General features: G+C 44.9%; 1 protein-coding gene across 1 annotated transcript in view; it reads right to left on the bottom strand.

Moving 5' to 3' along the window:
• LOC147725782 (immunoglobulin kappa light chain-like) overlaps positions 1-27,536 on the bottom strand; it is a 198,891-nt gene that overhangs the window by 157,672 nt on the left and 13,683 nt on the right. Inside the window, exon 3 of the mRNA XM_086964499.1 lies at positions 14,496-14,643. Coding sequence (XP_086820625.1) covers positions 14,496-14,643 — 148 coding nt within the window. The remainder of the gene's footprint in view (positions 1-14,495; positions 14,644-27,536) is intronic.

Below are 27,536 nucleotides of genomic sequence, written 5' to 3'. Positions count from 1 at the left end.
ATGATACCAGGTCTAACAGTTCCTATTCTTGCAGGTAACTTTTCTGTCAAAGGATTGATCATTCATTTATTGGCAACTCCTACAACTTGGATCGATTGTCCCAAGAAGGGTAGGTTGGGGACCATTGTTGATCTCACAGTAGAACGGGTATCACCAGTAGCAACCAAGAAAGTAATGGGATGATCGTCAATGTCTGCTTTCAGAAAAAGGTCCACTCTGGTCTACCTCCGAGACTGCTCCAAGAGAGCAGTCTCCTCCCCCATTCTGGCACCGTCATTGTGATGGGTCCAGATCAAAATCCTCATAGGTCTCCCTGAAAGGCATCTGTTGGTATTCCCGGCTGCCCTCTGGGATTCCCAGAGGTTGCCTGCACCTGCTGACTCAAACCCCACCCATTCATGTATCTAGTTCTCATCACCGTATTCATAACATGAGACACTTTTGCTATCTCCTCATCTTGTATGATTTGCTCAAAATTTGCGCTTCCAATGCCCAATCTTGTCACAATAATGACAGGCTGTGGACCTTCTTAAGGCGTCTTATTCTATTCCTGACCTAGAATCTGTTCCCCTCCCTCTTTACTGTCTCATAGGGGCCGACACATTTTGGGTCCCTCCCTGACCAATCTCTGTCTCTGACCAAAAGTTCCTCCATTTATTTGTGTCTGCTCTGCTTTATCTGCATTTCTCAACTGTACCAACATTTGTTTGTATTTCATCTTCGTATGCTTAGACTCCACTTCAACACAACAGTACCTGGAATAACGCAAAATTTTATCCACAATCTTATTTTGTCAACAGGTCAAATGCTTTTGAATCATGAAGCTAATCGCTGGCCTCAGTCCAAGCACAAACTTGAAAACAAACTGCCCATATCCTTGGGGTCCAAAGTATCAGTCCCAGTGTACTGCTTGCAGACGCCTCTCATAATAGGCATGCACTGACTCCTTAGGCTCTTTTGTGGTTCAATCTATCTTAAGCCAATAATTATCCTGTGGGCAACCTTAGTCTACAAACATGTGATTTCCTGCTCAATCTTTTTCATAACCTATGGGGAAGGGCCATGCATTACAGGATCCCTTTCTGGTTCCGCGGATGGCCAATCAAAAGCAATTTTACATGCAGCCCATAAATCACTTGGGACCACAATATCAAACAAAGTATTCAAATCAATCCACAACACTTTTGAAATTTTTACAGAGCAGCCAACTTGTTTGTACCATTCAGCAGGTTTCTCCCTCAGCAGAGGAAAATCATTTGTAAGTTCTGCTTACTCACCCCACTCCAAGTCACATGCACATATCGCACGCTCAGTACTTCTCACAATGGTAAAACCTCCACTACCTCGGTCACCCCTCTGGGAGGTGGCGTTTCTCCTATACCTTTCTTAGCACTCTTTTTCATAGACCACCTTTCTTCCCACATGTCAAGCATGCTCCATGCGCATGTTCCTATGGCCAACTCTCAGAGATTTGTTTTCAAAGCCATTATCCTTTTCCCCTCCAATTCCTGATAACCAAAATTTAATCTATGATTTTAGTAGTGGTCAAGTCAACATTGTATCTCTGAGCCAGTTGAGTCAACTTCTCTTGAGCTCACCTTGCCTTACGAGTGATATCCTTCACCATAAACAACAATTCATCCTTCTTATACAGTTCTATCCTTTCTCAAGGTAAGTTCCCATCAATTATTTCATCCACTTCCGCTTTCAATTTCACGGCATCTAACATTTTTGCTTTCATTGCAGTCTTAATTGTTCCCTGTCTCAGCACACTAGTCTGTCCCTTTCACAACTCTCCTTCCTCTGTTGATCTTCTGACCCTGTAATCTGTGAGACATGCTGAACTCCAAAAGCTCCCTGACTCATTCCCACCTCTGGTATCCCTCCCATAGGCCCCTTAACTGGAGCTTCCCACATTTTCAAATCTAACTGGGAATAAGCCAAGGTACCGGTCTGTACCATATTAGACCCAACACACGCCCTTGAAGAGTCTGCAGTTACTGGCATGGGTGTACTAGCTTCCACGGGCACCAAAAATGGACCATTTCCATCCATCGTAGCATTTCCCCCTGAGCTGATTTTCTCTCTTAGTCTTATCTGTTTCTGGCTGCTACTTTCCCCTTGATTGGGATCATATACAGAGACTACAGGCCCAATGGTGACCGGTACTGTAAGAGCATCCGGTAACCGTGCAGCAGCACTAACTCCACTAGCCTCCAATTCTTCAAGCACTGTCATCCCTGTTCCCACTACTCTTGCATCAAGACCTGTCGTTGACACCTCTGTTCTTTCCATGCTCACTGCACTGGTCAATTCTCGTCGTTCCTCTTCTGACTGTGGATTATAAGGTGGGGGAACTCTGCTAATAATTTGTCTAACAGACTAATGTCAGTGTCACTTCCATCATCACCATTACTATTTTGAGTGTCTGCTTCTTTCAACATTAAGGCGTACAACCTTTCCCCCTCAATAGCATACACTCTCCACCTCTTCAACCGTACATCCCATTGTGCATCCTGATATGCCTTCATTGCTCTTCTTATTCTACCCTGAGTTCTTTCCCTGCTCTTTGCATGACCTGCTCGCATCTAATGCCTCATATTGTGTTGGTCTAGGTGAGGGTCATAATGAAGACATCACACCCCTCAACTGGTATAACACATCCACTTGAAATGACCCATAGTACGGAAGAGCCAATTCTCCCTCCTTCTCAGTCATCTTGTGACAATTTTGAAGCCAAACTATAGTATGAATACCTAAATTCATTGCCATATTAAGTACAGTAGAATCCTCGGGTGGTGCTTCTTCACCTACCAGAGTTACTACACTTGTGTCTCCCCTACCCAAATATCATAGTATCTAAAAACTTCGTATTTTAAGCCAGTTTCTTTTCGCTAACAATTTTCCATACTTCGGCTTCTTAATGACAACCCACCAATCCCAGCACAGCGCTACATCAACCAACCTATGGCAGCACTGCACACCCTGACATCACCTCGTCCTCCTCACAGCAGTCTCCCCTCCTTCACAATCACACCGTATGCATTCCCCCTAGCACTCATAGAACCAAGTAACTGCCTGCCGTCCAAATGACTGGACAGCTAAAGTGAACCAAAACCCAAGTAATTGTCAGCCTTACTAAAAGATCGATATAATTCACTTACTCAAGTACATTCACATCCCGTCACTCAAGAACTGCACCAGCCCCTCGAATCACTTTAGTCAACCACTGCGATGAGGCTTTCCGCATGCGACTCTAATAGTCCACTTACACAAAGTTCCCTGTCTCAAACGGGTCATCGATAGCACTCCACGACTTCCCAACAAACCAACGGCCAGCAATTACAGCAAATCGGTGTTTCCCACACCACAAATATATCCCTGGGTATTAGGCTACTCTTGAGACCGATAAACCAAACAAAAACAAAACCTCATGAACCAAGCGTTCGGCCTGATAAACCACATTCACTCGACTGTCATCCCTACTCTGCAAGACATCATACAATCAGATCACCTCAATCTAACACACATCCCTGTTCATACTCATGCCACCGTTCACTGCTGTCTTCGCCGCACCATCAATGTTCGCTGGTCTACGCCAAAACCCGCCGTTGTCTGCTGTCAGTCATTGAGCTCTATTTTGGGGCTCTATGGATCAAAGTCTAGTCTAGATTTCTCTGAAGTCTTCCCTCACTTCATTAGGCAACCATCCTCCCTCTGTTACCAAATTATGAAGCCATGTTCTACATTCTAGATTTGCTCAGGAACCACTGGCCTCTGGTCTTCTTGCCGGCTTTGCAAGTGTGGAGGGGAGGAAGAAATCCTTAGGCAATTATACTATACCATTGCCCATGGCCCTACAGGAACACAGACTCCTAATCCAAATGTTGTATATTTGTTATAAAGCAAAGAACTATTGGAAATTTGAACTATTGGAAATTTAAACACCTCAAAACGAGGGTGTAAAGGTACATGGGCGTAAATACAAAACCAAACCTTCGAAGAAGATTTAAGCAGTGCAACATGCACAAAATAACCAACTCCATGATGAGGAAACAAATGATTATAGCAATCACATCTAGAGCCTTCTTTATTTGTGGATAATAGGAAAAAGCATTCTCTGTCCCTACTCTACTTCTATCGTGACATCCCTACTTAGCATTCCCCAGGCAAGCTCCCAGAAATGTGTCCGAACGTGAATACTTCCTAAGAAGCTCACTCACAATGAATGGGTCAAATAGCATAAAGCTATAGAGCTCATTCTAAGATGCTCTCCCTTCTCCAGGTAAGGCAAATTCCCCCGGATTCTGTCCCTGACCCCAATACAAAAGTCAAAATTCACGGCCCCAATTACATCACTTGACCGCCTGGTCCAGTTAGGCACCGTCATGTAGGTAACTTTCCATATAGTAACGATACATCCAAACTCTTGCTCGATGACCTTGGTTCCCAGTCCTTTCCAGACACATAAAACATCCTCCTTCATTATCAGCTCCGCTTGTTCAAATTCATCCACTCCTCTCTACCTTTGACTAACTTCTGAAGCAAAAACATTATTCTAACTAACGAGGACAATTTTTTGCACCCGCAACAGAAACTTGAAAAAAAAAATATTCCAAAGACACATAAACAGTAACTAACGGTTTTGATTTAAGAGCGAATAGGGAGAAACTAAAGTTAGGCCTACCAAATTCGGCTAGCATAAGAACAGTGCACACATTTAAAATGCAAGCATATATGAATCGTTAATATACACACATTATATGAGCCTTCATATGAGAAGTTCATTAGTTATGAATGCACTTCACACATATAATTCATCTGCACTCTCTCACCTGGCTATTATTGAATTAGGCTTGCAAGATCCTGTCCCGTTTAAGAGACAAAAATGTCTCTGCTCGCAGACTGTACGCCTGGGCCGTGATTAGCTCACATACCACCTTCAGACCCCAGGAATATCTCGCAGTGCGCTTCTCTCAGGTCTTAAACTATCAATTCATATTATTTTACTTTAGGATCATAGGCACCAAAGATCTAATTCCAGCTCGGAAAGAATGCCGGCTTTGTGGATACAAGCAAGAGACGTTCATACATATCTTTTGCCGATGTCCGGTCCCCCTCCTCATGGGAAACAATTGTTGAAACCAAAACTAGTTAACTTACAAATTTGCAAGCAAGCTGTAATTACTCGGTTAAGTTGCTCTAAAATTCCCTTATCCTGCAAGAGGGCAATATTTATAAAACCAATCCTAAAAGAACTGGGCAAGCGAACAAGCAAGGACTGACTTAGTCGGAAACATCTCACCAGCAGAGACTTCCTTGGGCAGGAGTTCCAACCATCACAAGGAACTGGCACCTAAAACTGTTGCTTCAAGAAAGACAACTTTCCTGCCAAATCTGGCTAGTTTTAAGTAATGGGTTTTACAAAAATCAACACCATCTTTCCTGGGAATTAATCAAACGCCAGCTAGTTATACAGGATAACTAACTGCATGAGTAATTTGCTCCTTAGAAATAGCTGTTAGGGGGCAACGTAAGAAACAAAGGGGGTCCACTTAAAAGATTAAGGTTTGGCACCAAACATCTGCATTTCGGCCAACGACAGGTGCAAGTCTGATTCAACAGTCTGAGGGCAGGAGGGAAATACAGCACCAAGGACTGGAAACTTGCTTGAAAATTGATCTGCACAAGGCACCCACACCTTACCTATGAACTGAGCAAGGACAGGTACAATATTTGGCCACCAAAGGACCCTGGTCTGGCTACTCGCACTTTGTTTTCTAGTATTTATTAATACGAGATTGAATTTCATAATAACCAAGGTCACTGCTTAATAGCAGAAACCCTTAGTTGAGGCCAACATAAGGTTTTTTAGAATTGTATTATTTGTATCTCAAATTAATGTATTAGATTTGGTTTTATACATAATACAGGGACGGTATGCAAAGGTTGCAATTAACTATGCAAACGATTAGATACAAAAGCTCCCAACGGCTGACCGCAAGTTCAGCACCTCAATCCCTGTTGTGGATATATTGTATAGTCCTACTTCCAGCACTTGCCGTTGTTTAGCACCACTGGAATCCAGAGAAGATTTGATTGCTTTATAAGGAAAGTGCACCAGCAACAAAGCCAAGATTGCAAGTTCTGTCCATATATTTTTCTTTATTTGCACGTAAATAAATCAGTCATCTGCCAACTCGTTTCGTTCTTCTTACATTAAGATCTTCATCCGAGCTTTCTGTGTTCATAGGAATAAGAATAGCTGCAGTATTTTTCCGGAATAATCACCCATACGTCACTATTCCTTGTGAGATCAGTTTCTAAACAATGATCCATTGGTTGCATCATTGTTTGTTGGCTACCGTGCCTTGGCTGGCAACCTGTTACTATTTGGAAACTGATCTCAAGATGAACCTTGACGTATGGGTGATCATCCTGGCAAAGCACTGCAGCTGCTATTCCTATTCCTGTGAACACACTATTCAACATAGAAAGCCTTCATGAAGTTCTTAATGTGATAAGCACTAAACACGTTGGCTGACGACTGATTTTTTACTTGCAAATAAAGACCAATATGTGGTCTGAACTTGCGATCTTGACTTTGTTGCTGGTGCACCTTCCTTTTAAAGCAACTATGCAAATAAATTTGACTTGACTACTGCACAAGCTATTCAAGGCCAGAACGTTTGGCTTTTCTAATGCTTGTTCAGATGTTAAATATATCTCTTGAGACACGTTACATGTTCTGCAGTGTATTCAGTATATACTGCACAGAGAGTATTCTTGGATGCATTTATAGTAATATGAAAATGAACTTCTTCATCACCGCCTAGACTAGAGTGTACACAAAAACCTGAGTTTACTCAGCACACCACGTGACCCACGCCATCAGCCCTCTGCCCTGCTTACACCTGCCATACAATAATTGCCTGGTGATTGCGTATTTCTACTGTCCTATGTGTTTCTTAAAGAGCCCTGAGACACAAAAACAGTTATGTGTTAGAACTTTACAAAAGGCGTAAATATATTGATTAAAAATTGTTTGTTATGGTTCTTCGAAGTGCTTGGACGTCTGTGACTGGCACAGGGTGAGAAGAGAGACAGTGAAAATCCAAACACAGGGGCTCATTTATTAGCCCCTTGCAACACGTTTGCGTCGCCGGAGCATTACTTTTGTGACGCGCAGGAGGTGCAGTGTGAAGACCCATATCTACAAAGCCAATTTGAGTGGCTTTTCATGGCCTTGAAGATATGGTGTAAGCCAACGCATGTCAGGGAGGCGTACCTTGGGAATTGCTGTGGGTGTTCCCATGCAACACACATACATTTTGACACTGCCCAGAATTACAAAATCAGAGTAGGTGTAACAAGGAGAAATGTTTTCATTTGTTCTCGTTTGTTCCTCTTTGCATATGTCATGCATTCTGCATCACACATAGAATGAGGAAAATGCCTCCTGTGGTTGTTTTTGTGCAGAAAGGTGTTCCGTCGTGCACAAAAACAATCGTGTCAACAACGCAAACACCCAGGGCTTTAAGTGGGAAAAAAACTGGGGGTGTCTAAAAGTGGCAGGTCCAATGGAAAAAAGGGCGTGGATTAAAAACATGTAAATTAAAAATCTGTGCTTAGCATAATGTGCTGCCTGACTGGTATTTTGCTATTTCTGTCCTTGCATCCAGATATATAATAAAACAAGTAACATTATACCTACAACAAGCCAGGACCATTGGATTTGTCAATGGTTGTTAGTTATATAAATAGGCAACACCTATGGCTTTGTTGTATATATTATTGGAAAAGCTTCAGTTCTGAAATGCTGAGACTCTGAAAGAACTATAACAAGTGTCTTTGAAGTTACATCAGAGGCAGTGAAGGTGGTGCTGCTGCAGAGTTAAGATTTTATTTTTTCGCCCTAAGGGTGAGGGCAAAAATGGAGAGCCTGTTAGGGACCTGTCTCAGTGCCTGCTTTTTAGGTTGAGCATTCAAGACCTCTTGTATATACTTTAGTATATACTTATTATATACCTAAATGTGTATGTACTTTGTGGGCTCTGGAAATCAGCCCTAGGACATGTCTGCTTCCACTTAGGGACTTTTTTTCTGCATAACTGCCTCTATTCAACTTTCTTGATAGATAACGACCAGCAGAGGTCAGAAAAATACCAGAATCACGTTGGCATTCTCTAGATCCCAGTCCATAGAAATTGTCTTCCCGAACACCCGTAGACAATAATATATTTTTCAAATCTTATATTTGCGGAGATTCGACCACCGAAGGTCCTAATTTTATTTTAAAAACAGATTTTTGGACTATACAATTTCACACTGAAAGGCAATATTTCTCTCCATGTGTTCCCATACCTGGCGTGTCACACCTTTCCCTCCATGTTAAAGAACAGTAGATGTTTCAGCACCCAGGCTAAATTACTGCATAGCTAAATACGTAAAAGGTCCCAAAGGCGAGACTGATTGCATTGCAAATGCTTGTTAGAACTCCAAAAAACACAGTTGATGGACAGAATGCAGAAAAATGTCTTACATTCACCCCAGTACAAAGATCTGGGCCTAAACCCATCGTTTTTTTTGCACTTCACACCACCCTAGGTCAGACACTGGCTATATGCAAATCAGCCTTGACCCTGTGCCTCATGGGAACAGTCCAGCCCGAACTACCAAGCCATGTCTTTCCTAGACCGGAATCAAGCATCCAAGGACTGGTTTCTGGTTATCAGCCTTCTTCAGCCTGGATAGCTTGACTCCAGTGATGTGGAGAGCCTGGGACTCATGTCTGAGCATACCCAGCCCACTCGTGGGGAAAATTGTAAAAAACACAGTTGATGGACAGAATGCAGAACAATGTCTTACATTCACCCCAGTACAAAGATCTGGGCCAAAATCCATGGTTTTTTAGAACTCCGGCAGGACCCGGCCGACTTAAAACCCTGCAGACACCCCTGCACCATGGAGCAAGGGTGCCTGCGTTGTTGCTAGGCAACAAATTGTGTGCTGGTACTAGCTGACAGGACAGGAATGCGCCATATCTTGTAATTTCTGTGCATTCTTGCTCTTTCGCATTGGCACAGGGCGGCACACTAAAAAGACTTGCAGCGCTGCCCTACGCCAATCTTTGTAAATGAGGCCCGCAGAGCCCAGCTGAAAAGGTGATATAATGTCGAATACTCAAATTAATCCAAACTAGATCTCAGGCGCATATGTCTTACTACAATTACACATTCACACAAGGTTATGACTCATTTGAATTAACTTCTTTCGATGTTTGGAAATTCAACACCTGTGTGCCTAGAAGAGGGTTCTTCAATCTGTGGGGCGAGCCCCCCTGGGGGGGGGGGTGCGGCACCATCCCATGGGGGGGGGGGGGCGTGCGCTCCACTCCGATCTTCCCTTTGTCTGGGTGATTCTCCCAGGAGGGGGTTGGTTCATGGAGTTGATGGCTTCGGCTGCGGTGCGAGGCGGAGGGGGGGGGTCTCCTCTGCTAAAAACGAAAGCAAACAAACAGACATGCTTTCAGTTTTAGCAGAGGACACCCCTTGCCTCCCACTGCAGCTGAAGCTGTCGACTCCGTGAATTGGCCCCCTCCTGGGAGAGTTAGCTCTTCCCAGAAGGGAGAGAAGGTTTCCGGAGAGGTTTTGAGGCACTTGAAGTCTGCATTAAAAAAAAATATTTTCGAATACGTGGGCAGGCGATTCTGCTTCCTTTCTGCATAAGAGTATGATTGGTGTCTTAAATGTATTCTAACACACTGTAGCCATTATAGGCCTTATGACAGATATTTTGCACTTCAGTAAATACAGGGCAAATCATTGTGGTGGTATGAATACAGGATGAATCTGTTTGCTCTATTATTTTCCACCTTTGTTTTACGTAATGGACAAAAACGTATGTGCTCCAAACTAAGGGGCTTATTTACAAGTCCCTTGCACCACTTTTGCGTCATTTTAACATGGGAAAAGTGACGCAAAAGTGGCGCAAGGGGTTTGTAAATCTGCCCCTAAACCTTTATCCTCCAGCACAAAACGGAGCAAACTGGTATGACGCAATTTTCGCTCCATTGACATAACACAAATCACAGAAAACAAACGTTCTCCACTGTTCAAATACAAATGATGCAGTTAAATATCAGGATAAATCAGTTGATTTTATTAAAGTAGCACGAAATTAACAAAATCAGTTTGGCTCATGTTTTAAAATAGGAATGTTATTCAGGTTTCAGGACTTATTTTTAAATTGTTTCTCACCCATCTAAAAAAGATTCTTGGCAGGAATGTCTCACGCTTTTATGGGACCTGGGCATAACATTTAGTGGGGCCTCCTGACTATTGGGCACAGCAAGCTTAACAAGGAATCTTAACTATTTTCCAATACTATTTCTACCTGCAACCTTCACGTAGGTGCACCGTTCCTTTTGTAAGCTAATTTTCTCTCACGATGAACACTCACCTCTTCCCTACACCTCTCTCTCAGTCCCTTTATTTTCCCTACATTTGCACAACAGCCTTTCACTTTACTCCGCATTGTTGTTAAGTGTGACACCTTCTATCGGTCCTGGCTTCTTAGCTTATATCTCTGTGCATTATAATAATTGTATTGTACTTTGCTTATTAGAAATATAGGTTTAAGAATCTCAGCATTCAATATGTTGTTGGCTAAATAGCCAGGGCTTTAATGAGGGTGTCATAAATGAAATATGACCACGTACACTTCCCTCTTATCTCTTCCATACATCACACACTCACTATGTCTGCCACCGATTTTCCAGCCCTCTCCCATGCACCTATCACATAATACACACTGGACAACTCTCCTCTCTGTGGGTCTGAACATTACAATAGGTTTGGGCAATGAAAGCATGAGCTCCTTCTCAAGTAGCCCCAAGTCGATAGATTCTGTCTTGCTTATTACTGGTTCAGTATTTCATGACAGAGCATTGCCACAATTGTGCAGGGCTAGAGGTGGGCACAGGTGGGCATTATCATGCCAGGGTTTCCCACAAAATGGCAAGATTTACCATTATAAAGGTAGCAATCCAGGACACAGTCCTCCATATATAGAAATACCGACCATCCTACCCACTGACACAGTTGCAGCAGTACCACCAACCTACCCACAGAAGCAGTTGCACCAGAGCCATTCAAGTCTTTGGCTCTTATTACAAAGAGCTCTTCCCAGAAGGGAGAGAAGGTTTGCGGAGAGGTTTTGAGGCACGGGCGGGGTGGGCTCTTGCCCAGGGCCCCATCCTTTCAAGGGGGGTGGGAGTGAGGGGGGGGGAAGGGCGGGAGTCCTTCAGTTATTTTGGGAAGAGAGGGAGAGGTTGCAATCCGGGTTTGGGCCATGAATCGGGACGGTGGGCTCTGGTCTGCGGTCCTCAACTCATGAGGATCTTTGTGTGGGCACCGAAGTGTTGGTGTTCAGGGATGTTGGTCTGCAGATTCGAATTTGAATTATCAAATGTGTGAGGGATGTTGGGTGGAGCCGGCCACCAGACGTCCGTTTTGTTGCCATGTGGGTGAATAGATGTATGGGTGGAGTGGTGGATGTATGGGTGGGGTGATGGGTGGAATGGTGGATGTGTGGGTGACATGGTGGATGTATGGGTGGGGGATGGATGGATGAGTGAGGGGATGGATGGATGGGTGAAGGGGTGGATGGATGGTGAGAGAGAGGATGGATGCATGAGTGGAGGGATGGATGGGAGTGGATGGATGTGTGTATGGTTGTAAGGGTAGATGGATGGGTGGAGGGGTGGATGGATCAGTGAAATGGTGGATGGATCGATGGGCGGTGGATGGTGGACGAGTCGGTGGATGGATGAGAGAGGTGATGGATAGATTGATGTATTGATGGGTGAAGGGGTGAATGAATTAATGAATGGATGGATGGATGAGTGAAGAGGTGGATGTGGGGATGGATGGGTGATTGAGGAGGGTGGATGGACGGGGGGATGGGAGGAGTGAAGGGGTGGATGAGTGGTCAATGGATGGATTCATGAGTGGATGAGTGGATGGATGGGTGAAGGGTGGATGGAGGGGTGAGGGGGTAATGGAGAGAGAGGGGGAGGATGGATGGATGAGTGAGGACATGGATGAATGATTGGCAGAGTGGATGGGCAGGTGTGTGCATGGATGGGTGAGGAGAGGAGCATGGAGATGGATGGGGCAGAGAGTGCATGCATGAGTGGGGGGAGGGTGGAGAGCGGTAGGGATGGATGGGTGGATGGATGGATGAGTGGGGGGTTGAGTGGGTGGACGGATGAGTGACTGGGTGGATGGATGAGTGGGTGGGGGGATGGCTGGATGGGTGAGAGGGTGGGTAGTTGGATGGATGAGTGAATGGATGGATGGGTGGAGGAGTGGAAAGATGGGTGGAGGAGTGGATGGATGGGTGGAAGAGTGGATGGATGGGTGGAGGAGTGGATGGATGGGTGAATGGTTGGATGGATGGGTGGAAGAGTGGATGGATGGGTGGAAGAGTGGATGGATTGGTGATGGGATGGATTGGGTGAAGGGATGGATGGATGATGGATGGATGGGTGAGGGGGTGGATGGAGGGATAGATGGGTGAGATGATGGATGGAGGGATGGATGGTGGATGGGTTTGCAAGTGGTAGAAGGAGTTTGGATGTGGATGGGGCACAGATGGAGGGACGGAATGAATGGTATGTATGTATGTATGTCTGTATGTATGTATGTATGTATGTATTTGAGCTTGTAAAGCGCACTGCTACCCGTCCTTAGGTTTCCTGGTGCTGTATAACTCTGGGGAACCCGTCCTGGCTTTCCCTGTGGGATGGTCCCTGCTGGGAGTCCCCAAGGTGGAGCCAGGCATCCCCGGAGTTGATGGGGCTGTTGTGGAGATTAGGCAAGCTAATGCCCAGAGTTGCCAAGTGGAACCCCTGATTAGAGAAAGCACCGAAGCGAGAATTATCGAGTCCGCTGACCCAAGTCCACGACCCTGCTCAAGTCCACGACCCTGCCGCGTCGGGAATTGAACCCTGGCCCCGGGCCGACTTCAGCTCCCGGGTCTGCCACCTCTAAGTAGTGAGCCACACTACTCCACAATGGTGGGGGAGTTGGTGGATGACAAGGTGTACATGATGGATGGGGAGGGTTGTGATGACTTTCTTTGCTTTCTTGGTGCCATGGGAGCTGTGGTTCAGAGTGGGAGGTATTTGAATTGTTTGGCTGCTCCCTTGCCTATGTGTTACTGTTCTGTATTCTATTTGTGCTCATGTGTGGGATCTATGCATCATGCGTGTGACATTTTGCGTGACGTCCAGCTGCTACTTGAATGCGGGCCCTCATGGGCAAGGTCGGGTTCCATGTTTTGGGTTCCGCTTGGTGAAGCACCCATGGTGTGTTCCCTATAGTGGGTTCATCACTGCGGTCCTCCCTTTGGTTCACTTGTGCATGGTGCTTTACATCTTACAATGTATTTGTTTATTTGTTGGGGAGTTTGTGAGATTGGGTTCTCAGCACTTGCGGTGTTGAAGACTAGGTACCGTTCAGGACTGGATATGGAGCACAGCCTGAGGATGTCAGTGGCAGGGATCCACCCACAGATTGAGAGTCTAGGTGTGGCTGGGCACCGGCACACCCGTCACATTCATGTTGGTGGTGTTGTTGTTGATCTGTGTCCTGTGTAAGGCAGGGCATCCTAGTGGGGAGAATTTGCGCACATTTTGTCTTGGAGGATTGTGTTTTGAGCTGTGTGGTATGCCTCGGTAGTTTCACCACACCCACTCACAGGCCTGCAGTTTGCTAGGCACTCTTGTTGTGTTGAGCATTGTTTGCCGGATATGGCCCGTGGTGTGCGCGTGGCAGTCGATCATGTGGTGTGCCGGATTCCCGAGGTTTCTGTCGGGTGGTGGGGGGGCCCAACATCTGGGGGAATTCAGCTGGGGGGGCTCAACCTGGAAAAGTTTGAAGACCTCTGGCCTAGAATAACACCGCTCAGGTCTTGCATTGATGGTTGTCAGAGAGCTGAGGGCAGAAAGAGGAAGCTGCAGTTTTTGCTCGGCTCTGTGTCACTGTGCGCGGGAGGCTATAATACTGCTGACAGTAATAATCGGCGGCGTCGCCGGGCTCGGCTCTGCTGATGCTGAGAGTGTAGTCAGAGTCGGACCCGCTGCCGCTGAAGCGGTCTGAGACCCCGGACTGGCGATAGGTGGCCGCATAAATGAGAAGCTGGGGGGCTTCACCGCGGTGCTGCTGGTACCAGGCTAAATGATTGTAGACGGATGAACTGGACTGACATCTGATTGTGATGGTTTCTCCCAGGGACACCGCGAGGACTTCTGGGGTCTGTGTCAGCACAATCTGCGCTCCGGACTCTGAAGACAGAAAGGTGATTAATGACAACATGAAGCATCTTGGATTATAATCTCTGCATCTATGAAAACTAGGAAACAGCTAACACATGCTTTGGAAGAGTCCTTTAAAACACGATTCTTCTTATCAATAAGTCACTGCTCTTACCATGAATCCAGAAAAGAAGTGTCCAGAAGAACCGAGATGCTAACGTCACCTTCATTGTTCCAGAGGAGGCAGATCTTGTTTCTAAACAGTTGTTCGTAAAGTCACATTTATAGCCAGTGAGAAGGACATTGAAAGCATCTTGTTGGAGCTATGCAAACAGCCTGCTTTGGGTATGTAAATAGGGAGTTATCTTGAAGGAGCTGGACAAGCACATGTTGCTTTTAAGAGACAAGCCCTGTGTCAGGTCCACAAGGGGCATCCAGGGAAGGATGTCACCCTGTCTCAAAACCCCCAGACGTCATCAAACAAAGAAACATTCTAGAATGTTTAGCATTGGTGATTGCTGCTAATGCGGGACAAAAAGGGCAGTTGTTTTCTTTTCACTGTATGGCCCTTTTATTGTATCCAAATGATGTTATATTCAGATTCCAAGCACATTTTAAAATTGTATAAAAGTTGTGTTCAAGAGATGAGTCAATGAGTACACAGGATGGATTTACAACAGTGCATTACCCTTGTGCACATTCCAAATGACATGTTGCAAATGGAACCAACTGTCACAATGATGATATATTAGTTGATGGACATCGGACATTGATCTATTGGAGAAACATAGGGTTAAATAACAAATACAAATCAATTGGCTAAAAGGAGCTATTTTGTAAGTTTCTTGTCAATTAAACTACACTTTGTGAGTCAGCCTAGTTTAATTTGAAATTGTCATCTTTGTATAACACATTAAAATACTTTTTAAAACACCTTCAATTTAAAAACATCATATAAAAAAGGTAATTAGATTTGGATTTGGTTTCGGCTCGGCAAATTTTGTGCAGATCAGTCAAGCGGAAGCAAGACAAAGGAGGAACAGGAGGCCAAAAAAGTGACATTTCGAATTTTAATTCCCATAGAGTTCCTTTGCTCCCTCTGACACATAAAAAAACGACTGAACAGATTGCACCAAACATGCATGAAATCCTAACTTTAATCAAGGAAGTGAATTTGCTTGTTTTGGTGTAAATTTGCTCAGTAGTTTTCAAGAAAATTAGCATTTTCATTTTTTTCTTCCAATGGGTATGAATGGTTTATAAAAATAGAGCTATTTTTGGGCCATATTACCGAAAGTACCCTAGGAGCGCAACGGACAAGTGCATCTCCTATGTGCACCCCCTTGGCTCTTCGGTATCACAGAAGGGGCCTCAGACCCTTGTGTGACCCCTTCTATAATAGATAGCGCTTGTGCACTTGTAGCTCCATTGCTATCCCAAGAGGACGTTCCCTGATTTGCATAGGAATCCCTTTGCCTGTTTGCCCACGCCGTATTATGGAAGGGGGTGCAAAGTCAAAGAAGCTTTGGGAAGGAGCGCTGAAAGATGGCCCAGTGTCCGTGCGATGCCTGATGGCAGCCCTCTGGAGGGAGGAGCGGTGTCCCATGGACTCCCTCAGACATCCCCTTGCAGGCAGGTGAAGTCACTCACTGCACCCACATCCATCAGTCAATCAAAGTCATTTGTAAACCGTGTGGCTACCTCAAATGAGGCAAGCAACCAGTGCTTAAAAACAGAGACTGAAGAACAGAACCGGCAACTCATATCTAAACGTGTTTTAAGAGCCATGTTTTTACATCTTTACTGAGTGTTCAGACTCGGCCATGCACAGGTGGATAGGCAAGGAATTCAAAAGCCTGGCTCTCAGTACTGAGAAAGACCTACCACCTCGACGAAGCTTGGCAATCCCCAGGATGCGCAAAAGTCGCAGGTGATTAGATCTCAAGGCTCTGTCCTGATGGTACTTACTAAGCCTATTTCTCAGGTATCGCAGACCTTTGCCCCTAATGGCTCTGAAACCAATGTCAGGGCTTTTAACTCAACCCTCCTGACAACTGGGAGCCAATGAAGCTGCGCTTCAAATGAGGTGAGGTGCGATGCCCAAAGGGGACCTGTCGCATCAACCTAGCCACCACATTCTGTATCATTTGAGTTTATGAGTCAGGAAAGCAGGAAGACCCCAATAGAAGTTGTTAGCATAATCCACACCCAATGACACAAGTGCATGAATTAGAATATTTCGGGACTCTACTGGAAGTAGATGCAATCGCTTCCTGACTGCTCTGAGCTTCAGAAAGCAGGACGATGAAATCTGCCAAATTTGAGTCGCAAACAAAAGGTCGGAGTCAAACATGATTACTAAATTTGTAGCTGAGTTGGCCGGTACTGGAGAAGGATTCAGTTCAGTGGGCCACCAGAGGCTAGATGGAGGAGGAGCCATCTGATGGAAGAAGAACACCTCGAATTTTCTGTGTTCCGTTTTAACAAAATTATGTTCATCCTATTGCCTTTTGAGCCTATATCTCAGCTCTGGAGGAAACAGTGATGGACTGTAACAAATGATCTACAAACTACTAGCAAACTCTGAGACTGAGGTGCACCTAGAGGATGTGGAGGGGAGCTCACGTCGGGACAATATAATATTTGTTGGCTTCCTGAAGGAAGTGGTGGGCGAGAACCCCGGAGAAATTCCTAGAGTGGTGGCTCCATGGCTTCTTACCATAGGATCAGATCTGCCTCTGCATCCTTGTAGAATGCGCCCACCGAGCACTTACCTGGTGTCCGCCTCATGGTGCTTCACCCAGGGAGGTAATTGAACGGTTCTACAACTACCAAGACAGACACTTGGTACTCCATGTGGCCAGAATCAAAGCTTAAGCCTTCTTTGAGTGCTCGAAAATCCTAATCTTTCCGGACTATGCTAAAACCATCCAGACGCAAAGGAAATCCTTTGACCAAGTGAAGCAGAAGTTGAGGGCCCAGAACATAACATAAATTCTCATCTTTGTGTACCACACATGTCTGTTACTTATCACTAACACCCATTTGGACTCCTTGGCAGATATATCCTCCTTGAGGCACAGTAGAGTGGCAACCATGGGTGGCGGAGAGTGTTTATGTCCCCTCAGCTCTCATTACTTCCATTTTGCATGATCTGTCAACAGCCCTCCTATGTATTCAACCGGGTACACTGATATTGGGGGGCAATTTCAACACCATTATGAATAGATCTAGAGATGCAACATCATCAAGCCTTTTGTCCGCACCTTTGTCTAATGTAAGTGGGCCCACTCTCTGGGCTTAATAGATGTATGGCACAGGTGCTACCACTTAGATTCCGGATTCACACACCTTCATGAACTCCCTGGACCTAAAGGTTAACGTAAAAAAAACTTTTGTCATGACCACGGGGAGGGGGAAGAAAGGAAAAAAAACCATCTTCCTCGATAGTCAACCTTTGGAGACCACCACACAATACCCATACCTTGTGATTGTGATTGACGAAAACCTAACATGGAAACCAGCAGTTGAGGCGAGATGTCACAATTTTAAGCGTGCAATAGCAGCCCTGCAGATCTTTTCTCGGAAACTGGGAAGGAGGCGCCCAGTAGAACTCCTAAGAATCTACAATGCCAAGTGCCAGGCGATAGCTCTTTATGGAGCAGGGATCTGGGGTCACACAGACGTTGGAGCCCTCCAAATAATCGAAAATCGATTTATAAGATTTCTTCTTGCCACCCCAAAAGGCTCATCAAATTACGCCTCCCACATGGAATTGGGAATTCCTTACTTGCAGGATCTCCTTAAAATTCAGCCACTACTCTTGTGGAGGCGTATTTGGACGTCGGAAGCTAACACACTATCACAGTCGATAGTGGCCGACACAATGTCACTCGACTACGCCTACAGAATTAAGTGGCTTAGCTACATCAGAAACTTTTTCACCGACCTTGGCCTTGAAAAACACTACCTCCATCCAGAATCACTGGTAGCTCTCCCAAAAAAGGAACTCAAGGAACTTGCACTACGGCACTTGGAAACACTAAGACTGTCATCCGAGTCAGCAAAACCCTCAGTGGTTCACGCAAACACAGTCCAGCAAACGTTTGGCATTCAGCCGTATCTTACTCTCGACACCAAAATATACGAGAGGATGTTACTCACCAGGCTCAGACTGAACCTCTTTCACAGACTGGTCGCCTTTCCGTTAAACAAAGCCTGGGACCCTAACCTGCCTCCATGCCCTTGCGACGCGAAATCTACCCAATCCAATATCCACGTCATTCTATTCTGTAAATTTTATCATCCCCAGAGAAAACATTGGATACTTCCGCTGTGCAGGCGATGGGGCCTCAGACAATGTCGTCCAGCCTTTCTAAGACTCCAAACCTTAGAGTCGGAAGAAGTCTGTTACCTGGTTTTAAACTTTTTAAAATGCATTTTGAATCACAGAAAAAACCTTTAGCAAACTGCCCTAAGGAAAAAGTAAAAGAAAACGATTTAATGATCAAAGACTCTCTGAAACAAAATCACCTTTTCCCTTTTGCTTAACTGCACAAACGTTTTTTATGAAATGGTCTTCTTTTTAATCTATGTATGTATGAATTCCTTATGTTATTTGCTTCTTTTATGGTTTCTCTGTGTGATTAACCGAATAAAGAATTATTATTATTATTATTATTTATTAATAGATGTATGGCACAGGTGCTACCACTTAGATTCCGGATTCACACATTGTTCTACTTCCCACAAAACCCACTCCTGTGTTAACTGTTTCTTCACTCCGGTTGATTCGCTATCAGAACAACAGAATTCTAATATCCTTCCACTAGGACTCCTGGACTATGTCCCAGTGGAATTACACCTTGGCAGAGGCCCCACAGGGTGGGTGGGGTATGAAGGTTAATGCTTGGTGACTCATGGATCACTCTTTTGTACATCTTATGGAGGTCATTATAGACTACTTAGATCTGAACTAGGGTTTGGTGAGCTCCCCGAAGTGTCTATGAGAAACAGTCAAGACAGCAGTGTGGGGCTGACCTGTACGGTGGTTCGTGGGAGCAAACGTCAAAAGAAGAAGGAACGCACACAAAGGGCTTGCCAATTGAATTAAAAAAAGTTATCCTCACTTTTGACACCTCAATTATTGTACCTCTCTTTGAGGAGGTGGGTCAAACTGGACTACTGCCCCGACGAGAAACATGCCACCATTACTACACTCATCAATCCCGGAACTCACAATTCATTAGATATTTGCAGGTGCACCACGCCCTGTAGTCCTAATGAGAATTACTTATGGACGTCCCTAAATTCGATATCCTCAAAATAAAGCTCAGCATGGGCCCACTCGGACAACTAGGGATCTCCTGCTTGTTTAAATCCTTCTTTTTTATCCCCCCGGAACCACTGCCTCCAGTGCCTAAACTCAGAGGATGGTGATTGGTGCAAGGCCAGGGTGGTTCGTGAGTCTTGGCTATTTGCTCCAAACTCAACTTGATTTAATTTTCTTGCTTTCACAGTATATATTGCAGTCTGGGTAGGTTGTGGAGCGTGGGTCGTGCGAGATTGCCATGCCGTATGCTGACCGAGGGTTCCTTCTATCACATAATTTGGTCTTGTCCCCGCATCGTGACCTAATTGTCCTCTATCTATACCCAAATTGTGCAGGTGTTAAAATCTACAGCTGCTGCACTATCTACTACAGTGACACTCCCTGGGATTATGGACAAATGGGCCACTAATAGACATCAGCTGACATTTGCCTGCCTTGGACATCTAATTGTCAAATAGGGCAAAGCCCAGCGCTGGAGGTGAACAGACCCCCCCTGTCCCCCCTATCCAGCCGGCTCAAGGGAATGAACTTTTATCGCACAGTGGTACAAGGCATCTTTCTTCAGGAATAGTAGTTCAAAGCAAATAGTACCTTTTGATTTTGCCAGTAAGAATTAAATGTTCCTGCGTGCTGTTGCGACGCGTTTAATACATCGCAAAGACCACAAAATCGGCAATTTATATATCGCACGTTGTTGCAACGCTAATGCGTTGTTTCCATTTGGAAAGTACATAACATCGCAGGCTGCCATATCGCACGACATTACATCGCCTTCTTTGTGTCTTACCACATGTGGGATCCCGCATCTAACACCTGGCCCCCACTGACCTCCCCCGACACCCCTGACCCCTCCACCTCACGACACTGAGTGATATTGCATTTAGAAATTCGTAATCCAGGGGCGTGGCTAACGCGCTGGCGAGCACGGATGGGATCCCTGTGAGCTCCGAGGTGCCGAGACCCGCGGATGCCCTGAATACCGGGTTAGCGACTCTGCTGAACTGACAGCCTCTCACCGATGCTGGCGAAAGGTGTAAGGATCATGTTTTGACTGTCGGCGGCTGATTTAATGCCGCATTTCACCATCTTTTCACGAGCGATATCTCTCGGCGTCGGAAGACGCGGGTGGCCGCCATTTTGAGCCGCCGCTCCCGTGTCCCGCAATGCTCCTGAGGTGAGCTGTACCGCTTTGGAATTCTATTGCAATTTCCCAGAGAGGGTCAGCGCTGCTGTTTTTTTCCTCATATCTCTCTGCCAAGGTTGTTTTTTTTTTTTCTTCATTTTATCCTGAGGTTCGTCTTTCAAATGCTCTCACCTCACACTTCTGAATTGCTACGGCCACCATTTTAGGTATGCTTCACCTATCTTGCCTTCCTGCTTTACCAGTGCCCTTACTTCATACTGCAGCTTTATGTGGATGTTGTTACCGTATTCTGCTCATAAAAAGTGTTGGCCCATGAAGAAGACTCTGTTGCAGGTTCTGTACTTTATGCTGTGACGCATTAACCAGTTCCTCCTGCTGTGACGCTTCAACCAATTAATTTACGCCAGTGTTCTTACTCATATTCAAGTGCTTTGCCTTTAGTTTTATCACTATCTGTCTGTGCTAGGTTCTCGTGCCCCTATGACTGCCTTTGCTTCTTGGTGAATGTGTGGAATACCCTAGCAATATATGCTTTGGTGGCTGCTGTGCTGTGTCCACCTCAGAGTATTTTACTTTTTTTTATCTTTTTTGTGGCACAACATCTGTATAGTATAATGGCAAATGACCCACCTACACCAAAAGTATCCCAGACTGGAACTAAACCGAAAAGACACAAAAATGACCCTCTGTCTCCCATCTAGTCTGCTTCTAACCCGGTCTTGGACTCCATTTTGGAAGAGGTTCGTGGTCTACAACCATTTATGTCTGCCACCAATGAAAAACTTAGGCAGATAGAGGAGCGCTGGGTCGTTATAGAAGGTAAAGTGTTGAACTTAGAACAGCGTATCAGTGATATCCAGGATATTTCTTCCAAAATTCCTCAGTTGGAACAAGAGATCCACAAACTGAAATTACACACCGAGGACCTTGAAAATCGCAATCGTAGGAACAATCTACGGGTTTATGGTGTTCCGGAGAACGTGGAGGGTCCAGACATGGTGTCTTTCATTCGTAAACTCCTACAGGAACTTTTGGATCTTCAGCCTTCTTCTCATCCTCTAAACATACAAAGAGCACACCGTTTAGGTCGTCTGAATTCCAACTCTTCCAAGCCTCGTGGCATTATCATGCTTTTCCTCGAATTTACTGAACTAATGTCTGTTTTGAAGGCAGCGAGGCTTAAACGTCGTCTTCAATGGTCTGGTCATAACATTTTTATCTCACAGGATCTTTCATCTGCCACGAATGCCCGACGCAAGGAATTCTTAAATCTTCGTCCTCTGATAAGACAATTGAACATTCAATATGGAATCCTGCATCCTTGCTTCTGCAAAATAACACATAATGACCGTACCCGCTCCTTCGACGATCCACAAAATCTTCATTCATTTCTACAGAGTGTCTCACCCTCCAACATGGACTCTGCTTCTTAATATCTTAGTTCTTATGGCCTTCATCTGTATGTTTCTTGTCTTCTCATTTGATTCTGTTGAATTTTTCTTCTAGTTATTGCTATCTTTCTTGTCGTTCAGTCTTTGTATCCTATATGTCTTTCTTCTTATATATGTCCTTGCATTGGTAGCTCGCGGGACTTTGTCCCCTCTCTGGTGTATCCTTGCCCCTGTTGTCTTGGTTGCTTTTTTCTCTTCCGATCAGGCCCTTTTGCCTTGGTCTGTGTACTCTTTTCTTTTTCTTCTTTATCTGTTTTCCTGTCTTTTCTCCTCTCTTCTATTCTCTCTCTATGGCTTGTTTACCTAGTCATTTGTATCTCCTGTTTCTATAGTCATGAACGGACTTTCTTTCTTTTTTTGTTCTGGGTGTTGTTATTTTTTTTTTGTTTCTAGTTATGTTATGTTATGTTATTAATGGGTCTTATATAGCGCAACGGCTACTCCAAAGGAGTGTCCCGGCGCTTTGTGCTCCAGACCCAGAAAAGATACTAAAGAAGAACATAACAGTAAACAAGAAAACAACAGAAAAGGGGGAACAGAACTCTACCTAGCGAATAACCAAGTCTTCAGACCCTTCCTAAAGGCTAACAGATTGGATGTGGAACATAAAGACAATGGTAGGAAGTTCCATAACTGAGGGGCCAGAAATCTGAAAGATCGCCCTCCCAAACGAGCCCTCTTTATGCGGGGAACTACAGCAAGTGCTAGAGACTCCGATCTTAAGGAACGAGCCGGCCGATAGAATTCCAGCCTCTTCTGTAGGTATTTTGCACCCGTGGCATGCAGTGCTTTATGGGCTAATGTCAAGGCCTTGAACATTATCCTCTTCCGTATAGGGAGCCAGTGGAGGGATTGCAGCAGGTTTGAGGCACTGGCTCGACGGTGCAGGCCGAAAATAGCTCGCGCAGCAGCATTCTGAGTCACCTGCATACGCTGTAAAAGGTATCCTGGGAGACCCAGATATAGAATGTTGGCATAATCCAATCTGGATCCGATGAGAGCCTGAACAGTTATTCTCCGATGCTCCTCAGACAACAGAGGAAAAAACGTTCGGAGCATCCTGAGAATCCCGAAGCAAGTCCCAGTCAAAGTTGCCACCTGGGATTTGAGCGAAAGCCCGTTGTCGATTTTTAATTCCCAGGTTCTTAGCCCATTTAGAAGACTGGGCTGGAGGGAACTTGTCAGCAGGCCACCAACCATGCCAATCCGGTTCCACAGGACATCCAAAGAAAAGTATCTCGGATTTATCCGAGTTACACTTGAGGCTGTTTAGATGAAACCAATTGAAAACAGCCCCAAGGCACTCACGGATACTTTCGCCATCGAATTCTTCGCTCTTGCAGCAGGTGAAAAGAAGCTGTGTGTCGTCAGCATATGAGACGATCCGGGCCCCGTGGGACTCCACCAAATCCGTCAGAGGGGTCATGAGGATGTTAAATAGAGTAGGGCTCAAAACTGAGGCCTGAGGAACTCCGACTCCCAATGGCGGCATTTCGGCAGATCCAGGCGAGGCCCAGACCGTTTGTCGGCGGTTGGCTAAGAAGGAACGAAACCAGTTGAGCACCGTCCCCCCTAGACCGATGTCATGTAGTCTAATGAGGAGATCCTCGTGGGGAACGGTGTCGAAAGCCGCCGACAAATCTAGCATGACTAACATCACCCTGCCTCCATCATCCAGCACTTCCTTCACAGTCTCTGAGACTTCTAAAAGAGCCGTCTCGGTGCTTAGGTTGGATCGAAGCCCGAATGAGACGTATGAAGAAGCTCGTTCGACTCCAGGAAGTTGGAGAGCACGCTATGAACGTGCTTCTCAAGGATTTTAGTGAGTGCAGGAAGGAGCGAAATTGGTCGATAGTTGGACGGGGCATCCGGGGCAAGGTTGGGATTTTTAAGGAGAGGGATCACCATGGCCTGTTTCCAGGATGGAGGCAGAACCCCCTGACTCAAAGAAAGGTTGAGAATAGGGTTAGCTAGAGGGTTCACAACATCTGCCATTCTGGCAAAAAATTTTGCCGGACAGGGATCACAAGGCGAACCAGATTTGAGATTCCTCATCAATGCTAAAGATGAGGAAATCGTGAGAGGCGGAAAGTTCAACAGAACTGGACCAGAGATAGGCTGGTGGACTATCTCATTCGACAATAGGCAAGGAGCAACTGTCGGTCTCGGAAGAAAGGAGTCCTGAATCTGTCTAATTTTGATCGTAAAAAAATTAGCAATAGTGTCAGCCCAGGTCTCATCCGGAATCTCCTGATCTATGCTCGAGCGAGGGGTAGTAAATTCTCGCACAATTGAGAAGATCTCCTTACAGGAGTTAGCTGCTTCCTCAAATTTTTTTAGCAAAGTAGTCCTTCTTTCCCTGTAAAATTAAACCATGATACGATTTCATCATGGTTTTGTAAGTCCGTTTTGCCTCAGCATCGTATTGGGCTCTCCAGGCCCGTTCGGCGACTTTACATTGTCTCCGGGAGTGGGCCAACTCCGCCGAAAACCAGGGGGCCGAAGTGCGTTTAGTAACAAATCTAGGTGGCTGTAGAGGGGCCAACTCGTTCAGTCTAGCTAAGAGCCAGGACTGTAGGGTGTCCAGGTCATGCTCCAGATCACCCGTATAGGAAGGAGGATGGTTCATCAGGGCCTGGGCTAACAGGTCAGGAGTCACCCGATGGTATGCCCTGTAGCTACTTCCCAGCTGTCTTATGGCCGAGACAGATGGTTTCTCAATGCTAGATATTTGAAAGTGAGCGAGATGATGGTCAGACCACAGTACCGGCAAGAGTGCGGTAACCGTAATTGGTGAGGTAGAGAAAACCTGATCTAATGTGTGGCCTTTGTCATGTGTCGGGCCAGAAAGATAAGGGAACAATCCCATAGCAGACGTGATATCAAGTAGCTTATTGGCCTCATGATCCAGCTGATCTTCCATATGGAAGTTAAAATCTCCCACCAGTAGGCACTGCTCCGATCTCAGAACAAGTACCGACAAGACCTGCTGAAGATCCTCAAAGAAAGAACCCACAGGTCCCGGAGGTCTATATACTACGAGACCCTTCACCGTTTGTCGAGGCGATAGGGATAGGGTGAAGGCAAGGGATTCGGCACCCGTGATGGTCTTGGTGCATACAACTGCGCACGTGAGAGATTTTTTCACAAGGGCGACTCCTCCCCCCCTTCCCTTGGCTCTATCTTGTCTGTAGATGTTATACTCAGAGGGAATGGCTTGCATTGTACTTCAGTGTTATGAGTTTGTTGGGAGTTTTATCCTCATGTTAAATCATTGTTTGCTGTTTCCCTTTCTTTAGTTACCTCCTAGCAGTGTGTCTACTCCATTTGTCGCCCATCCTCCCCTCCTACCATAGTGTCTAACTTTGTGTCGTGGAACGTACGAGGTGTTGGTCATCCTGTCAAGCGTCAAAAGGTACTGTCTCACCTGTCTAAACTTAATTCGCAAGTTGTTTTTCTCCAGGAAACGCATTGTTCTGATGTTGAATCTCTTAAGTTGAAGAGGCAGTGGGTGGGGCAAGTAGTATTCTCTCCTGCTGTTAGTAAAAAAGGGGGGGGGGGTTGCTATTTTATTTCACAAAGCGTTAAATGTTCAAATTGTTTCCTCCCAAAATGATAATGAAGGACGTTGGGCATTGGCGAAGGTTGAAATCCAAAATAAAACATTGGTTTTACAAAATATTTATGGCCCGACTCCACCAGATGCCAAATTTTGGAAAGATATTCAAGTCCTCATATCGTCCATTGATTGTCCAGACTTTGTAATTGCGGGTGATTTTAAGAAATGGCTAGACCCTTTTTCAGATAGATTGTCCTCCAGTAAGTTTCAACCTGATAAATCCCATAAGAGTTTTCAATCTGCCATTGCCTCTTGTCCTTTATTTGACTCATGGAAAATGTGTAATCCTGACTTACTGGAATATACTTTTTTTCCAATGTACACCACACCCGCTCCAGAATTGATTAGATTATGGTCAGTAAATCTCTACTTCCCTCTATTCAGAAATCTGTGATTGGTTCCATATTTATATCCGGCCACGCTCCTGTTTATACTTCCCTTGACCTCTCCCTTATTTCGTCTAAATTTAGTCGCTGGGAGCTTAATTCATTTCTTTTATCTGACACTGTCTTTATGAAAGAAATTGAAGCGTTTTTTACTGAATTTTTTTAAATAAACGACTCTTTAGACGCCTCTATCCCTAATAATTGGGATGATTTTAAAGCTACATTCCGTGCCTTTACTATATCTTATGTATCTAAGAAAAAGAGGCTTAACAGGAGGAAATATGAGGACCAACTTCTGAAAATTAAAGGGCTGGAGCATTCTTACTTTACTTCCAAATCCCAGTCTGCACTCCAGGAATTTATTCACGCTAAAACTGACCTGAATAAAATTATCACTAACGAAGCCTGTAATACCCTTATTAAAATAAAGTCCAAATTCCATGGTGGTCAAAATAAAGCGGGGAAAATGTTGGAAAATTATTTAAAAATTAAGTCAGAACGTAAAAGTATAGGCCCTATCTATAATGATTTCATCAATAAACTAGTTTCATCAGACGAAGACATCGCTGATGTGTTTCATCGATATTACCAATCTCTATATACTGATGATACACACCCTTCTGAGATTAACTTATCCTCCTTTTTTGACAACCATCCCTCACCCCCTTCCCTTCCTGATGAATGTGCGCTACTTAAGAGGGAGATTACTATCCTGGAAGTTATTTGGGCCATCGGTTCACTTAAAAGATCTAAAGCGCCAGGTCCTGATGGACTTCCTGTTGAATTTTACTCTGCCTTTCTTGCCTTTTTTGCTCCAAAACCTTTGCAATTGTTTAATTCTTTTATTGCAGATGCTAAGGCTTCTGGCTCTTTTCTCGATGCCCTCATCATCATAATACCTAAACCTGATAAAGATCATTCACAATGCAAAAATATCCGACCTATTTCATTAATTAATTATGACTGCAAAATATTTGCTAAAATTCTGGCTTCACGCCTCAATTCCGTTATTCCCTATTTAATCAAAACTGACCAGGTTGGGTTTGTGAAGGGTAGACTTGCTGCTGACAATGCCCGTAAGTTTTCCAATATTATTGCTCATAGTAAAACTCTTAAAACCCCAATGGCAGCTCTGTCCTTAGACGCGGAAAAAGCGTTTGACCGCATTAATTGGCAATTCATGTTCCACACCCTCAAATGGTTTGGCTTTGGTCCCTCTTTCATTTCCCTGGTTAAACTTTTATATTCATCCCCCCGGGCCAGTATTTTTGTTAATAATCAATT

This window comes from Lissotriton vulgaris, chromosome 3_2, assembly GCF_964263255.1.
Source record: "Lissotriton vulgaris chromosome 3_2, aLisVul1.2, whole genome shotgun sequence".
NCBI classification, from domain to species: Eukaryota; Metazoa; Chordata; class Amphibia; order Caudata; family Salamandridae; genus Lissotriton; species Lissotriton vulgaris.
This window is presented reverse-complemented; position numbering and strand designations above follow the sequence as displayed.